We start from the raw sequence: 16,827 nt of genomic DNA on the forward strand, positions 1-16,827 counted from the left end.
GTCGCCTGCTCCCCCCGGGATCGCGAGCGTGCTGTTTAGGTCCATGGCTGCCCCTAAGCCAAGCGAACCCATTAAGGCTATTCTCAAGGTAACGGGTTTGCAGGTCCACATTCTGCCCGCAGGCCGGGTGTCCCGCCAGGCCCCTGTCTGCCCCGCCCGCCAGCTCCCAGGGCACATCCTCATGCCTCCTCCAGGGCTGTGCTTCTGTTAAGTCTCCCTCCTCCCTTGGGTCACCGCGGGGCGTCCCTGTGGAAGGTGCCTCCCCCAGCCTTCCTGTGGGTTTGGGCTGGGGTGGGACCCGGGGCCTGCGCACGCCCACACCACCGACCACCCGCCTGGAATCCCCGCCTGGCTCGCCCGCCGTTCAGGTCGGTTTTCAGTTGTTTGCAAACAAAGATAAGCGCCTGGGCCGGGAGGGGCAGAGCGCGCCAGCCCCGCGTGCACCCCACTCGCCAGAAAACCAGCCTTGAGAGCCTCGGAGCTGGGTGCAGTGCACGTCTGGGGCCTGCGGCCTGCGCTGCTCGGGAGGCTGCGGCCGGAGAGCACCAGAGCCCGAGTTCGAGGCCGGCCGGGAGACAGCAAGACCCCAACTCAGAACAACTTGGAGGAAAAGTTTTAAACAGCCCAGCTGGGGGGACCCAAGGGGGTCTCGGGTCAGTTACAGCTGTAGGACCTCCAGGGAGGTGACACTATCATCGCGGGACCCCCACCCTGGGCCTCCAGCCTCAGGCCTGGCCCTGACTTCCCCAGAAAAATGGCGCCATCCCTGGCCCCAGCGCCACCGCGCACACCGCGCCCTCTCCCAGTGCTGCTCCCTGCCCGCTACTAAGATTCTCTCGTCCTGGTCCCTGGTGACGTGGCCGGGTCCGTACTCGGTCCAGACCTACCCCCACCTGAGCCCCCTCCCCCCTGGGCCTGCTCGCTGGGCCTGTTCACTCAGCCACCCTTGGCTCCCACCTTCCCTGGCGGCTCCTTCCAGGGCCCTTTGCTCTAAACCAGCTCCAGCCGAGGGTCCCAGGACTCGGCACAGCGGCACGGTATCAGTCTGCGTCCGTCGCTGCAGTGAAACACCCAAGGCCGCCTTCCTCACTGAGCAGAAGGGCTGCGCGCAGCTCTCCGCGGGAGAGGCCAGAAGCCCACCGTCAGCAGCCCATCGGCTCAGTGCCTGGCGGATGGCTTCACGCAGGATCGTGTGCCCGGGGAAGACATCACGTCTCAGGACAGGAAGCCAGAGAGCACCCACAGTCCCTTTGGAGGGCCCGTCCCCATTGACCCTCAGCTGATCCCACTGGGCCCTCCTCCACACGGCCCTGCAGGGGGGCGAGGTTCCCACACACGAGCCCTTGGGGACAGATCAGCTAGACCACAGCAAGCCTCACGGCAGAGGCAGATCCGGGAGGGAAAAATCAGCACAAGGGAAAGGGAGAGTGCAGGGGAAGCAGGCCGAAGCTTCCAGAATCCCCGCCGTGGGTCACACATCCCTGCTTCATTGAGATGATACGCAACGCGCCTGTTGCGGAAGCCAGGGAGACAGCGCCCGAGCTTCGCTGGGCTGCTCCTGTGGGCACCCTCTGCCTCTCATTTGAAACCATCCCCATGGGGCTGGGGATACGGTTCAGTTGGTAGAGTGCTTGTCTTGCAAGCACAAGGCCCTGGGTTCAAATCCCCAGCACCGCAAAAAAAAAAAAAAGAAAAAACCATCCCCAACTGCACCTGGCGTTCAGGGCCGGCCATGCTCCTCTCAGGGGCTGCTCCAGGATCCCTCTTTCCTCACCTCCTGGTCCCATGGTAGTGGCTGCCCCAGGGCCTTTGCACTTGCCTCACTGTAGTCCAGTGGTCCCTTGAAATCTGCACAGCCCACTGGTCTGACTTGGCTTTCTCGTCCCAGCTCCTCCTTTTATCATATTTATAAGAAGTTACTTGCTTTCCTACTCATCTGTCCCCCTTCAGCATATAAGGTCCACAAAATGGGGGCCCTCAACTTATTCACGTGTGGTCTGCACCCATTAAAGTAATGCAGGAGGCGCGCGTGGCCTCCAGGGGTGAGCAGGGAGGAGCCGCGTCCTCTGCATCCGCAGAGCCACCAGCAGCTCCAGCAGCCCCTCAGGTGTCGCCACCGCACAGCCCAGTCAGCTCCTGTCCCCAGTCGCGCCCTCTCCGCGTGCCCCACCCCCACCAGGGAGAAGGCAGGGCAACCTCAGAAGGCGGGCCGGCCGCGCACTCCCGCCTGGCCAGGCTAGGGGTCTGCACGGCGGTCCCGGCATAGCCATCGGCATCCCTCGGGTCCCCTCCCGAGCCCCCAAGCGCTCCGTTAGGGGTGCCGAGACGCAGCCAGCCGACGCCTTTCCTTCCAGCCTCGCCCCACTGCGGACTCTGGAGGAAGACGGGCTGCCGCCCGGCCCCGCTGGCTGGGCACCCAGGCCAAGCCGGCTTCCTGCTGGGCCCTCCAGAGGCCGCGGGGAGCCACGTGGCCGGGGCTCGGACCCCAGCACAGCCCAGGCCCAGGCACCCCGCGCGCCCGGCCCTCACCCGCGCAGCCTCGCACCCTCCTCTCTGAAATGCGGGTGACCATAGATCCCGCCTCAGGATGGCTGTGGACAGCCAGTGAGGTGGCCGGTCCCAGGCCGGGGACAGGTGCCCGTGAGCACCAGGCTCGTGAGCTGTGTCCTCACCGCCATCGCCACCACCTCTGTCCCCAGGAAGAACCGCTTCTCTTTCCACACCTAACGGGAGCAGCCGTGGAAACGACTCAGGTCGGGCTCTCGTTAATGTCCCGGGCCTGACCACGTGGCATCAGTGGAGGCTCCCAGGGCTGTGGGCTTGCTTCCCCAGCACCAGGGCTCACACGGGCTCTCCTGCTGCGCCACCTTCCTGGCCGTTTTTTTTTTTTTTTTTTTTTTTTTTTTTTGAGACAGGTGACTAAGTTGCCCAGGCTGGCCTCAAACTTGCTGGCCTCAAACTTGCCGTCCTCCTGCCTCAGCCTCCCAAGTAGCTGGAATCACAGGCACCACCACCCAGCCTGGTGAAAACGTCCTAAATAGAAAACTCGCCACCCCGCCAAGCGCAACCTCAGAAGGTGGGGGCCCAGCCTCGACCACCTGACCCGCTCTGAAGCCCTGCCCCAGCCTGGGTGGAGAGGCGTCTAGCCCAGAGCCTGGTCCCCACTGTGCTGAGACAGCTCCTGGGCCGCATCAAACCTGTGCTGAACATGAAGGGCAGATGGAGGTCGGCCTCACCTTCACACCACCCTGGAGTGGAGCGGTCCTGAGCAGGGACCTTCCACGTTTACCCCACAGTCTTGAATTCCCACCCAGGGAGGCCGCAGGGTTCCTTGACTGCCTCAGTCCCCACCTTACGCCTGACCACTCATTCAGCAAGTCACTGGACTGAAAGATAAATCGATTGATTGCTTTCAGATTTGTGTGTGTGTGTGTGTGTGTGTGTGTGTTTTGTTTTTTGTTTTCTGTTTGTTTGTTTTTTTGTTTTTTTGGTTTTTTTGGCCCTGGGGATTGAACTCGGGGCACTCGACCACTGAGCCACCTCCCCGGCCCTATTTTGTATTTTATTTAGAGACAGGGTCTCACTGACTTGCTTAGGGCCTCACTAAGTTGCTGAGGTTGGCTTTGGACTTGTGATCCTCCTCTCTCAGCCTCCAGAGCCACAGGGATTACAGGCATGGGCCACCGCGCTTGGCTCAGATTTTTTTCTTTACTTTTCTTTTCAGGAGTCAGTTTTGCTTATTCCTGAGGATTGTGACGATGTGACAGGCATGGGGTGGCTCCATAGCTAGTGTCCCCTTGTATCAAGAGAAATCACATCTCAAATTTTTTAGTAACAGTTTATTGAGATATTTTCCCCACCATACAGTTCTCCCACTAAGGCATGCAATTGGGTGACTTTTTAGTCTATACCCAGAATTGTGCTGTCGTCACCAAAGTTAATTTTAGAATGTTTTTATCACCCAGTCCCCTTTAGCAGTTGCTCCCCACCCCTGCCCCACTGGCTATCCCTGGCCACTGCCAATCTGCTTCCCATCTCTATGGACATCTCCTCTCAGTGGAATCCTACACTGAGTAGCCTTCCATGACTGGCATTTGTCACTCAGCATCATGTGTTCAAGGTCTCTCCATGGGTTGGTGTTCCTTTCCTTTTCATGGCAAAGTAATTTTCGACTGTGTGTGCTATGGTTTGGATATGGCTCGAGTGTGTCCCCCAAAAGGTTCATGTGCTAAAAGTCAGTCCCCAATGTGGCAGTGTCCTGGTGGCACGTTTATGAGGTAGGGCCTAGTGGAAGGTAGAGGACTCATGCTGGTCTCACAGGGTCAGGTGGATCTCACCGGAGTTAGTCCTCTAGAAAGCAGACTGTCATAGTGAGGACTACTTGCTCGGCTCCTTCTGCATGAGGCCCATTGCCTTTCTGCCTCTGCCACATCGTGATGCAACCAAAGGATCCTTGCTACCCTGCTGGGATCTTCCAGAACCATGAGCCAAATAAACCTCTTTATTCTATAAGCTCTCCAGCCTCAGGTATTTTGTTGTAGCGACACAAGACAGACAACACTCCAGGCGCACCGCACTCGGCTCATCCGTTCATCCTGAGGGAGTCTGGATGGAGTCCGTCTTTCGGGCACCCGTCCGCTTTGCAAGTGAGCCACATTAGCTTCTGCCCCAGGGCCTTTGCCCTCGCTCTTTCCTCTTCTGTCAGCCTTTCCTGCTTGTGAACTCGCCCAGCACCCATCTCACGGGCTGCGGGCTCCAGCAGGGTGGGGACCGGGCTGTCTTCTCCCTGCTTCAGCCCAGCATCTAACACAGTGACCACCCAGAGCCAGGGCTCAACAGACGCTAGTGGGAAGGGCGGACGAATGGAGAGGAGGAATCACGGAGGAGAGAGGCGCCTAAGGCCAGCGCCAGAGCGGCCTCGGGCCCTCCCCGCCCCACATCCGGAGCCGCGCATCTTCCCGGAGCTGAGCGCGCTGCTCACCTACCCGATGGCCACCCACTCGGGGCTGCAAATGTCCGGCCACCTGCTGAGGAAGGAGCCCACATCTGCCCCAGGCGGGGGGCGGGGCACTGACACCTGCTTCCCCTCCGTCCTCTGTGGACTGCGGGGGGCGCTCTGTGGTGACATCTGAGAGGGCGTCCGTTGTGGAGCCCACATCCCGAGTGGTCAGGGAGGTGAGGCGGAGCCTGCGTGCTGCCGCCCAGGGTGCTGGGCCAGGGTGGGCCAAGACCCTCTCCGTGCACCGAGATCCTCGGTGGCCAGGCTTCCCAAGTGACAAATTCCCGCAGGCCCTTCCTGTCCCCTCCCAGCAGTTCACCCCACACCTTCCAGGCTAGGAGGAGCCCACTGGCCAAGGGCAGCATGAGGGTCAGAGAAGTAGAGCGAGTTGCCCAAGGTGGCCCAGTCTGGGGGACCTGGAGCCTCAGCCTGCATCAACCTGGACGAAGCCACAGGACAGAGAATCAATGCTGTCACTCGACTGAGCCCACGACCCCTCCTATCAGCTTCATGTGGCAAAAGAGGATGTTATCCTGCTTGGTCCACAGTTGCAGAAACAGAAGCCCAGAGAGGCTGAGTGACTCACACAAGGACACACAGCAGGTGAGGGACAAGCTGGGCTCCTTGTGTCTCTCGCTTGAGTCATTGACCCACAGACCCCAGACCCTCCCCGACCCCCACTTCCCTGAGCCGATCCACCGTGGGGTCTTGCCAGGCCAGCTGGGCCAGGCTGATAGGCCCGCGGAGGCCGGGAGCCAAGCCGTGAGGATGCGGCCGTTTCTGCCTGACAGGAGAGAAGGAAGTGGTTTTGCCTGTGTGCCCCAGGGGCTGAGGGTGGGGACAGCCAGCACACAGCCAGGCGCAGCCGCCCTCCTGTTTAGTTTATTTTAAAGTCAGAAGAAAAGCCTGAGTACCCTGAGCGTGAAAGTACAGTCACAATCCGGCCTTGGACCACCTTGGTCTTGATCCAACACGATTGCGAAACATAATTTCACACGCACTTTTACAGAGGCAGTTGTGAGGGGACCCATGTGAAGGACGGGGCCTCGGCACCCGCCACGCGGGGTCCAGCCACAGGGCCTTTGCGCATGCTGCTTCGCACCTCCTGCGCCCTCTCTGCCCACCTCCCGCCTCTCTGCCCACTTCCCCCCTGTTGAGCTGTCTTCTTCTTCCCTTCCTGTGCCCCTCCCTCCAGGTCACCTAGGCCTGCTCTGGGACTGCCATCAGCCCTTCCCGACCAGCATCCACTTTGCCATTGGGAGATGTCTTGCTCTCTTCATTGCTCGACAGAATCCTGCACCTGTCTGGGGGTCCTCCCTCTGTCCTGCCAGGAGCTGGCACATAGTAGGTACTCAGTAAAGCTTGTCAAGGGCGGGGTGGGGGTTGGCGTCCCTCCACCTGGGCTCCCTCAGCTCCGCGGGGCGGCAGGCCACGCCCCGGGCTCACCGGCTGGAGGAAGCAGGAACCAGCCCCCGTGGGTCCCGCCCTGCCGCCTGCTGACGCACAGACCCTGAAGCGAAACCTAGGCTCCAGCTCGGCACCCAGGGGTCTCCCAGGTACGCGTCCAGACCCTCAGCCCCTGCCCAGGCCCCTGCAGGCACAGAAAGGGGGTGGGCTGGGCCAGAAGGAGGGATGGGCAGGCAGGTCCCTGGAGGCATGAGGGCTTCCTGGGGGAAGGGGCATGAGGAGCCACAGTGGGCGCCCGGGACAGGCTGTCCAGGGGTCTGGCTGGAGCACAGGTGTGCCAGAAGCTGGGCACCCAGCGACTCAGGAGGCTGAAGCACCAGGACCTCAAGTTCAAGGCCAGCCTGGGCAACTCAGAGACCCTCTCAAAATGAAAACCAAAGGCTGGGGGTGGAGCTGAGGGGCCAGCGCTTGCCTGGCGTGCGCTGGGCCCTGGGTTCGAATCCCCAGCACTGGGGGACGGGGACCGAGCGTGCTGGGACGAGTAGCGAGTTCCGAGTGGCCAGGGTGCCCTGGGGGCCGGAGAAGCCCCGCCAGGCTCGGCTGCAGCCTCAGCACCCACAGCCCTGGCCCTGTGAGCACGGGCCTCGCTGAGGCTGGCGACCCCGGGGAGGACTAAACACCCGGCCGCGGGCCCGATGGTCAGGAAACCCCGTCTGTGGAGACAGACAGAAGGAGGCCCTGGGGAGTGAGGGGGGAGAAAGTGCCAGCGGAGGAGGCCGGCAGGCTGCCCCAGAGGGGACGCTGGCCCTGCTGTCGGAGGGTAAGTAGGAGTTCTCAGGGTGGGAAGGGATGCGCTGGGGCGGCCGCCCTGCGCTGAGCCAGCACGGGCTCGTGCGCATTCTGCGCCTCCACAGAGTCGCGCCTTACTCGTGGTGGGAGCGGGTCCCCAGGGACCTGCCACTTACCCAGCGTTCTGTCCTGTGCTCACAGCCGAGGCTCCAGGACGCAGCCTGAGGCGGAGGCACCCTTGCCCAAACCGAGTGTCTCAACAGCCCCCAACAGGAAAGGCCAGCGAGGCCGAGGGGACCTGCCCAGCTGTTAGGAACCTTGGGGCCGCAGGCCGCCGTGGCCACGAATCAGTCATCAGCTCAGGCAGGCGCACACAGGCGCACTCTCACTGTCTCACCGGCACCTTCCAGGTGACTATCATCAGGCCCAAATTTCAGCTGAACATACAGGCACAGAGCAGTCAGGTGGCTGGTCCCGCCACAGCTGAGTGGGGATTAGCTACGCCCGAATTTGAACTCGGGGCATCTGGCTCCAATTGCAGGCGCTTTGTTTTTTCTTTTTATTTATTCATTTTATTTGTTTTTTTTAGAGGTACGGGGCAGAGTGTAATTGGACATTATACATACATGGAGTCGCACTTTGCTTTCCTGTGGTTGTACACGATGTATACTTTCACTGGTCCTGTGTCCATGTATGAACACGGGACAGTTACGTCCGGTTCATTCTACTGTCCTCCCCATTCCCATCCCCCTCCCTTTATTCCCCTTTGTCTAATCCAGTGAACTCCTATTCCTCCCACATTTATTGTGTGTCAGCTTCCACATATCAGAGAGAACATTTGGCCTTGGGATTTTGGGGGGGATTGGCTTATTCACTTAGCATGATCTTCTCCAGCTCTAACCATTTACCTGAAAATGCCAGAATTTCATTTTTCTTTAAGGCTGAGTAGTATTCCATTGTGCATATATATCAGTTTCTTTATCCATTCATCTGTTGAAGGACACCGAGGTTGGTTCCATAGTTTAGTTATAGTGAACTGAGCAGCTATGAACATTGATGTGACTGTATCTCTGTAGTATGCTGATTTTAAGTCCTTTGGGTATAGACCAAGGAGTGGGATAGCTGGGTCAAATGGTGGGTCCATTCCAAGTTTTCTAAGGAATCTCCACACTGCTTTCCAGAGTGGCTGCACCAATTTGCAGTCCCACCAGCAATGTATGAGTGTACCTTTTCCCCACATCCTCTCCAAGCAACATTTATTGTTGCTTGTATTCTTGATAGTGGCCTTTCTGACTGGAGTGAGGTGGACTCTCAGTGTAGTTTTGATTTGCAGTTGCTGGAGATGTTGAGCATGTTTTCATGTATTTGCTGACTGTTTGTATCTCTTCTTCTGTGAAGCGCATGTCCAGCTCCTCAGCCATGCACTGATTGGGTTGTTTGAGGGTTTCCGTGTTGGGTTTTTTGACTTATATCCTGGAGATCGGCGCTCTGCCTGAGGTGCAGGTGGAGATTTTCTCCCGTTCCGGAGGCTCGCTCTCATTCTTGGCTGTTTCCTTTGCTGGGAAGAAGTTTTTTGGTTTGATCCCATCCCACTCTTGATTCCTGGTTTTGCCTCTTGTGCTTTAGGGGTCTCCTAAAGGACTTCCAGACTCCTCAGAGACAGAGCCAGACCAGGGCTTTCCGCGTGCAGGGTCGTGGCGGGGCCGGCGGGAGGGTCCCGGGCACAATGCACCTATTAATTTCACTTGCCCCAGAGGTCGCAGGGCCACACCCCAGGGGCGGGCCGCCACCGAGAAAGTCAACAGTGCCTGCCCTGGTCCACAGGCCCCTGCTGTGGGAAGAGCCCAGCCGCAGACCTTCCTGACCCTGAGAATCAGACGGCTGAGCTCCAGGTTGGAGAAGAAGCCCGCTGGGCAGGAGGGGCCCCGGCAGGCGCCACCTTGGTACCAGTTTCCAAGTCAGCGCTCTCTCCCTGGGCTCCTCGGCAGGGACTCTCGAAGCCCAGGGGGGGCCTGAACTTGAAATCGTAGAGAATGTGTGTGGATCAGTGACGCAGCAGGCGCGTGGCAGGTGTGCCCACGGCGGCCGCCACCTCCAGCAACACTGGTGGCAGGAGCCACTGCGGCCACGTGGCTCAGTGTTCCATGAAACCATGGCAACCGCTGTTGGTGTCTAGCTTTGTGCCAGCTGTCCCACTCATCACTCATCAATTCGTCATCTCGTTGGCCCTGGGGACACTGACTTGATTTTTAAATACCCTGGAGTCTTGCCAGGCACAGTGGGGCACACCTGTAATCCCAGCTATTCAGGAGGCTGAGGTGGGAGGATCACAAGTTCGAGGCCAGCCTCAGCAACTCAGCCAAATCCTGTCTCAGAATAAAAACCAAAAAGGGCTGGGATGTGGCTCGAGGGAAGAGGACCCGGGTTCAGCCCCCAGTACCACGAAGCAAACACCAAACTAAACAAAGCACCCTTCTCTTTGTGCGCGTGTGCGATCTGCTCTGGTTTTCGGGGCTGGGAGGGAACCAGGGCCCCCACAGCCAGGCGACCGCGCAGCCCCGGAGCGCCGCCCAGCGCGGACGCGGAGATAAGGGGAGCTCGCAGGCACTCCTTCCTGTGCCGTGAGGGGTCCCAGGGAAGAGGAAACGCCCTGGGAGGTTTGGGAGCGGTCCGTGAGCGTGTGGCACACAGTGGGTCTGCAGAACCGAGGGGCCCGCCCGCTGGAGCCGGCCTTGGGCGGAGATGGGGAGGGGCCAGCCTGACCCGCCCCCTCTCGCCCCCAGGTGGCCGCCCCACCCTGGAGCCATGACCGAAGCCGAGAGGTTGCCCCCGCCGCTGCCCCCGCGACTGGACTGGTTTGTGCACACGCAGATGGGCCAGCTGGCCCGAACCAGGGTCCCCGACTGGTTCCACGGGACCATCTCCCGAGAGTGAGGACACGCCCCCCCCCCCCCCCCGCCCTGAGCAGATTGTCACTGCAGATTGCTGGGCCCCACTGAGCTCCGTGTGACCACAGGGTGAAACGGGCCCGGGACTTGCTGTGTGACCCTGGGCAGGTTCCTTCCCCTCTCTGGGTCTCACCTTCTCTGCACTTGGCGGCACCTGCCGCTTTACACAGGCGGGGCGGCACCATCCGTGAACGCGGGACGCAGCTTCAGAATCCTCCTTAACACCGTCCTCAAGCAACGGCGCTCCAGCCCTGGGATGGAACTCACGTGCCCTTTGCGTTTCAGAACGTGAGCTCTGAGGTGCGCGGGAGCCAGCCCGCCTCCAGCGCCAGCTCCAAGGAGGAAAGAACTTTCCCCACGCTCTGCACATAGGACATTGAGAGCATGTGGGACGGTCCCACGGAGGAGGCGCTGGTGTGGCGTCCGAGCTCTGGGACGGGGCTGTGCAGCTGCAACCTATCGGGAGCTGCGGGGAGCGATTTTAAATATTTTAGCAGCTCTGTTGACAGAGTAGAAGGAATAAGATGAGGTTGCTTTTCATCGCACTTTATTTACTCCAGTGTACGCAGGAGATGAGCATCTGGACGTGCAACGCAGGCAGGAGTGTGCGTTCTTCAGTGCGGGGGTCCCTCCGTGTCCACGGGGGCTGGTTCCAGGACCTCCCTGGGACACCAAAATCCGTAGATGCTCAAGTCCCGATAGCAAATGGCTAGTACTTGCATGAAACCTGCACAGAGAGGAGAAGGAGAGAAGTGAGAGGGACAGTGAGCACTTTGGGGCACTTAGAGGTAGCAAGCCCCTCCATCTGTTTCCACACCAGCCCTGGGAATGAGGCCCACTTTCCCCTTGAGGAAGCTGAGGGTCAGAAAGGGACAGACACCTGCCTGAGGCCACACAGCCAGCGAGCAGCAGAGCTCAGTTTTGACTTCAAGTGCATCTGCTCCGGCTCCTGCTCCGCCACCTGGGACTCTCGATTCACCCAAAGGCGCTTTGGCGGGAGGAGATCAGCCCTGGGTCATTGTCACCAGAGGTCGACTGCCACTTCTAGGGACCACCTCTGTCCCTGACTATCCCAAGATTTAAAACAACTGGGAGAAAATTTGGTTTTAGGTTGTTTGTTTAGAAAATCAGAAGTGCTGGCCATCATGGCTGCACGGCCCCAGTGTGCTGGGCAGTTGGGCCGTGGCCATGTCCCTCCTGTGTACCTTTCCAGGGCTGCTGAGGACCTACTGGCGTCAGAACCACTGGGGTCTTTTCTCATCAGGGTCAGTCACAGCCACGTGGGCTACACTCTTTCCTACAAGTAAGGCTGGGCTGAAGGCCAGGGCGGGGATGGGGCTAGGTGGGCTCTGGGCTTCTTTTGAGAGGGAAAGGTGTGCTGCATGCCACGACTTCCTAGGTAGCAAACAACGTGCAGATCCAGCCAGATTTGGCTGAAGAGCAGGGCTGCAGGTCTAGCTGGATCCAGTAGACATGGCTGTATTCAAGACATGGTGGCAACTTGAGGCTATGTGTTTAAGAACAAGGGCTTCTGGGTGTTCTGAGAGTGGCTACTGCCTTCCCTCAACCCTCACCATCTAATTCATGAGTCTGACCCTTGGTTAAGGAAACCTAGGGCAGCCCCGCTCAGTAAGCCCTCAGGCCTGATTTGCATCTCAGAGGATTCAGAACATGACACCACTTTCCAACAGGCAAATCCAAAGGATTCCAGGGCAAAGGTTAAAAATCCAAGCATTCCATGAAAGAGTCTCACAATTCGAAAAGCCCAGGCCTCCAGTTCTGTACTTGGAGGCTGGATGACCTTGGACGTGTTACTCAGCCTCTCTGAGCCTCCTGCAAAATCATCGTCTGTAATAAAGGAATACTACTTCATTTGATTACCTGAGCATTTATTGAGCACCTGTTGTGTGCCAGGCACACAGCTTTGAACTGGAGCCTGACTCCAAATGTTCATTGTTCGGATTTCTATCCGCCGTCGATCCCCAGCCAGGCACTGCGTTAAGCTTTGGCCTGGAGCAACTTGTTTCACTCTTGGGAGAACTCCTGAGGCCAGACTGTCACCTCTTGTCATAAACGGGGACACAGGCACAGGGCGGTTAGCCCGTATGGAAGGTGGGCCGCGGCTGGGGGCTGCCTGTTCCGGGTGAGTGAAGGGGGAGCCGTAACCCCGGCAGTGTCTCTGCAGGGCCCCGAGCTGCTGCCGCCACTTCATGGTGAAGCTCTTGGACGACGGGAGCCTCGTGATCCCGGGGGAGAAGGTGGCGCACGCCTCCCTGGCCGCCCTGGTTGCCTTCCACCAGCAGAAGCCGGTTTGGCCGCACGAGGAGCTGCTGACCCAGCCCTGCGGGCAGGTGAGGGTGGGACCCCGAGGGCCACAGCGACCTCCCGGGGTCAGGACCTCGTGGTGCCGGCCTCCTCTCCCCCTTTCCTGCTCTGCCACTCCCGCAGCGCGACCTCCCTCCACGCTGACCTCGCGGTCCCTGTCCTCGCACGCATGGTTTCACCTCTGAGGCCCACGCCCCTGGGGGATTTTTCACCCAAGCGGGATGTACACGTGGCTGATCTGTAGGGGTGACATTTCCTTAAAGGTCCCTGGGGCGTGGCCCAGGGCCTGAGAGCCTGGAGAGGGCAGGAAGTGCCTCCTTATAAGGCTCGGTGGGCGTGGCCCAGGGCCTGAGAGCCTGGAGAGGGCAGGAAGTGCCTCCTTATAAGGCTCGGTGGGCGTGGCCCAGGGCCTGAGAGCCTGGAGCGGGCAGGAAGTGCCTCCTTATAAGGCTCGGTGGGCGTGGCCCAGGGCCTGAGATCCTGGAGAGGGCAGGAAGTCCATCCTTATAAGGCTCAGTGGGCATGGCCTACGGCCTAAATAGTAACTGTGGGTGGGGCATGTTTCTTATTAGGATGGGGCGTGGCCTAGGTCCTAAAACTACCAGAGGAAGGACAGTCTGGGACCAGCCTTCAGGGTGCATCCAGGACCTCAGCCTTTCCCTTTCCAAGGGAACATAGGTCCTCGGGGCCAGGGTGAGGAACATAGGAGCTGAACATAGATCCTTTGACCCTGCAGAAGGATCCAGCAAACGTGGATTATGAGGATCTCTTTCTTTACTCCAATACACTGGCAGAGGAGGCCGCCAACCCTGCCCATGACCTCGGGGATCATCAAAGACCTTCCTCCTGCCCAGTGACTGCACCTGAGCAGGTATGTGATGGCAGATGGACACCTCTGACCTGCAGGAGAGGCAGAAGCAGAGAATGACCAATGGTTGCCAGAGACTCTTTTTAGAGAGCTTGATTCTATATCTAGGTGCCTAAAAGCCATCCAGTGGTTTCCGGGCTCTGAGATTACAAACCAAATGCAACCTCAGCTCACTCCTCCTGCATTGCCTACTGGCTCAGCCCCTCTGCCATTTCTTCCCTTGTTCAGATACATCAGCTAACCTCAGGACCTTTGCACATGCTGGTTCCTCCTCTGGGCATTTCCCTATGGTGGTTCCATTCTGGACCTTTTCCTGTGCTGGCCCACCTCAGGGCCTTTGCACATGCTCTTTTCTCCTTCCCCAGATTTCCAAGTCGGGCTTCTTTTAACTCTCCTTCAAGTATCTCCCTCCCCAGTCTCTGGACCTCCAATGGACCCCATGCATTACCCTTTTTATTCCTTGCAAAGAGCTCCTTGCAGTTTAAAAAGGTCTTGTTTATTTCTGGGTTTATACGTCTCCTGTCGGCTTCTCTCATCAAACCATGAGGTCCAGGAGGCCGGCTTGTCCTCCTGACCTGTTCACCGCTGCTTTTCTCACCCCCCAAAGAAGACCTGGCACACTGAAGGAGCTCACCTAATGAATCTGCTGAGGAGATGAAAGAGTGAATAAATGAACAAATGTATCCCAGCCTCAGGTGCCCCTAGTGGAGGCCTGAGTGTCCTCCAGGCCTCCTGCGTGGTGGGGAAGTTCTGACAGCAGTGGACACGAAATAGACTAGTGTGCTGGACATCGCTGGGGGTGCAGGCGGAGGGAAGTCAGGGAAGGCTCCCTGGAGGAGGCCACACAGAGCTGGGCTGTGCAGGTTGAGGAGGAGCCAGGCTCACGTAGCAATCAGGCCAGGCATCCAGGCTGAGGGAACAGCAGATGCAAAGGTCCTGGGGCTCCATGTGTCGGAACACAGAATGAAAACAGGCGGGGTATGGATGGGAGTGGCGGCAGTGAGAGGGAAGCTGTCAGAAGGTGGAGCACTGGGGCCAGGGTGAGGAGCGGGAATTCCATTCCAGATGTGCAGGGAAGCCGAAGGACAGCGCCAGCGTGGTGACATTGGTGGGGTTCAGGGCTCCGTGTGGCTGCGGAGGGAGCTGTCGGGAAGCAAGATGAGAAGATGGGGCTCAACTGGGCAGCACTGGGAGGGAGCCTGGGGGCGGGAACAGTGGGCCCAGTTGTGACATTTTCGGAAGAGCTTGCTGACGGCTCAGATGCAGAGGGTGAGGGACCCCATCGTGGGGCAGGTCCCTTTTGGGGAGGTGGAAGTTAGGGAGCATGTCACTGGGTGCCTTAGTCTAGTGGCCAGGCTGGCTGGGCTGTGTCCCTGGGATCCTGGGGCTGCCCCACCTGGGGGAGGGGGTGGGGTATTGATGCTCCACCTGCCGTTAGTCCTTAGGGGACTTTAAGGCTCTGATTCCTCAGGTCTGCCATGGGCGCCGGTGACCAAGGAGACTCCCAGGTACAAAGACCCTGGCCCTGGCACGTGGGAGCCAGGCTGGGGGCTCTGAAGCGCTGGGGCAGGAGGTGGGCAGGGAGGGCCGCAGGCAGCGTTGGCCACAAGTGACATTCAGTTAGGGACCGAACAGCTGGGTAGACGGGGCTTTGAGAACGTCCCCTGGGCCACTTCTGATCCCCGGCCTCTTCTGTCCAGCCCCGGAGCTAAGCATGGCTTTTAAGTTTTTAGATTATTTAAAAAACACAAGTGAGACTCACGACATAACCAGATGACCCCTCCATGTCCCTGCCCACAAGTGAACTTTTACAGTGGGCAGGGAGCCGCCCACGCAAGGCCGCCCGGGCTTCTGCCCGCACCTGGCTGACCGAGCGGGAGCCCATCGCGGCCCGCGGACAGGCAGGTCCTCGCTGGGCAGCAGGGGCGATGATCCCATGAGGCTGCCAGGGAGCCGAGAAAGCCCCGTGGCTCGGTGACACGGCCAGCGCCTGGGTGCTGATACCGGCGACCAAACCTACTGCGCTGTGGGTCTCGGGGCGCGGCTGGGGGCGCCCGCCCGGCCTGGGCGCCGATGGCCGAAGGACGACGGTGACGTCGCTGCGCGCACCGCGGGTGGCAGAGGACGTGTGTTCTCGCGGCCACTGCACCAGGCCTGCGGCCGGAGCGGGGTGCCCGGCCCGGTTCCGCGGCTCGGCCGGCCCTGGGCTCGGGAGCCGGGCGGTCAGCAAGGAGGGCACAGGCGCGGGTCGGGGCGCTCGCGATGTTCCTGGGCCTCGAGGCATCGGGAGCGCCCGGGCCCCGACTCAGCGTCTCGGCGGCCCGGCCCCAGGTGACCCGTCCTCCGTTGCAGGTCCCCGCGAGGCCGGCCCTGCTCCACCGGGCGACGGCCGCGAGAGAGCCCGCCCAGGACGCCGCCGCCCCGCGCCCCGCTAGCGCGCCTTGGGGCCAGGCCTGCCGGAGACTCTGGAGGAGCCTCAGAGCGCGGCCCCCGCTGCCGCTCAAGTCCCACCTCGCGGCCCTGAGTTTGTCGTCACTCCGGGAGGCCCGGCCGTCGTCAGCGACCCGCAGCTCCGGGGCCCAGGCGCACAGCAGACAGCACTCAGCAGAAGCAGCCTGGAGGGACAGTGTCTCCAGGGACCCTTGTGTGGCCACAGCCTTTGACCCCTCACAGCCCCAGGCCCCAAGACACAGGGACGCCTCCTCCAGGAAGGCCGCCAGGCCCATGAGCTGGAGCGGGGTGGCCACAGGGGTCAGGGGTTGGCACCAAAAGGTAGCACGGGCCCTGTCTTCCCAGGAGACCAAGCTGGAGCCGGGTGACGTGGCCGAGCCCCAGGTGGACTGGCTCCCCGAGGAGTACCTCCCGCCGCCACCCTTCGCCCCTGGGTACTGCTAGCGGGGGCTGCCCCAGCGCCAGGACCATGCCAGGGGCCCCGCACTCCTGGAGCGCGTCCCTCTGCCACCGTCCCACACCCTCAGCGGGTGTCTGGGGGACCTGGTCCTGCCATTGACACCACGTGGCCCGTTTAATAATGAAGATCCCAGGCGCAGCTGGGCAGTGCACATGCCTGTGACCCTGACCCCTCCATCCCCCGCTGGGAGGCTGAGGCAGGAGGATGGGGAGTTCAGAGTCAGCCTCCGCAACTTAGTGAGGCCCTAAGCACCTCAGAGAGACCCTGTCTCTAAATAAAATACAAAAAGGGCCGGGGATGTGGCTCCGTGGGAAAGCGTCCCTGGGTTCAATCCCTGGTACTGCCACAGCAACAGTAATATTCAGCAGCCATGGGTGGTCGAGATGCCTACTGTGTGCCCGGCCCGGTGCCAGACCCTCATCCAAGGGCCCACATCTCCAGGCCGACCAACCGCAGATCACAAGTGTTGAAAAGGGGCCGGGATGTGGCTCAGGGGTGGAGCGCTAGCCTAGCATGTGTGAGGCCCTGGGTTCCACCCCCAGCTCCACATTAAAAAACTAAACAAAATAAAGGTATTGTG

The 16,827-nt window shown here is 60.1% G+C and overlaps 1 protein-coding gene across 8 annotated transcripts; it reads left to right on the forward strand.

The window, feature by feature from the left end:
- Positions 1-6,212: 6,212 nt before the first annotated feature.
- On the forward strand, positions 6,213-16,827 carry Hsh2d (hematopoietic SH2 domain containing). Of its 8 annotated transcripts, XM_047531701.1 has the most exons (7): positions 6,402-6,555; positions 7,459-7,605; positions 9,979-10,125; positions 11,357-11,446; positions 12,329-12,494; positions 13,205-13,339; positions 15,689-16,827. In XM_047531701.1, the coding sequence occupies exons 3-7, from the start codon at positions 10,001-10,003 to the stop codon at positions 16,229-16,231; spliced, it is 1,059 nt and encodes a 352-aa protein (XP_047387657.1). In that variant the 5' UTR covers positions 6,402-6,555; positions 7,459-7,605; positions 9,979-10,000; the 3' UTR covers positions 16,232-16,827. The 8 variants fall into 8 exon arrangements, with proteins under 8 accessions (XP_047387659.1, XP_047387660.1, XP_047387657.1 ...); XM_047531703.1 differs by lacking the exons at positions 6,402-6,555; positions 7,459-7,605 and adding an exon at positions 6,213-6,343; XM_047531704.1 differs by lacking the exons at positions 6,402-6,555; positions 7,459-7,605 and adding an exon at positions 6,267-6,347.

This window comes from Sciurus carolinensis, chromosome 17 (genome assembly GCF_902686445.1).
Source record: "Sciurus carolinensis chromosome 17, mSciCar1.2, whole genome shotgun sequence".
In the NCBI taxonomy this organism is placed as follows: domain Eukaryota; kingdom Metazoa; phylum Chordata; class Mammalia; order Rodentia; family Sciuridae; genus Sciurus; species Sciurus carolinensis.

What these genes read in the sequence shown, in the direction of transcription:
- Hsh2d (XM_047531703.1), top strand. Translation starts at nt 10,001, where the DNA reads ATGACCGAAGCCGAGAGGTTGCCCCCGCCGCTGCCCCCGCGACTGGAC. An exon ending in TGACCCAGCCCTGCGGGCAG is followed by an intron (nt 12,495 to 13,204) that starts GTGAGGGTGGGA and finishes TTGACCCTGCAG; the next exon opens with AAGGATCCAGCAAACGTGGA. An exon ending in CAGTGACTGCACCTGAGCAG is followed by an intron (nt 13,340 to 15,688) that starts GTATGTGATGGC and finishes CCTCCGTTGCAG; the next exon opens with GTCCCCGCGAGGCCGGCCCT.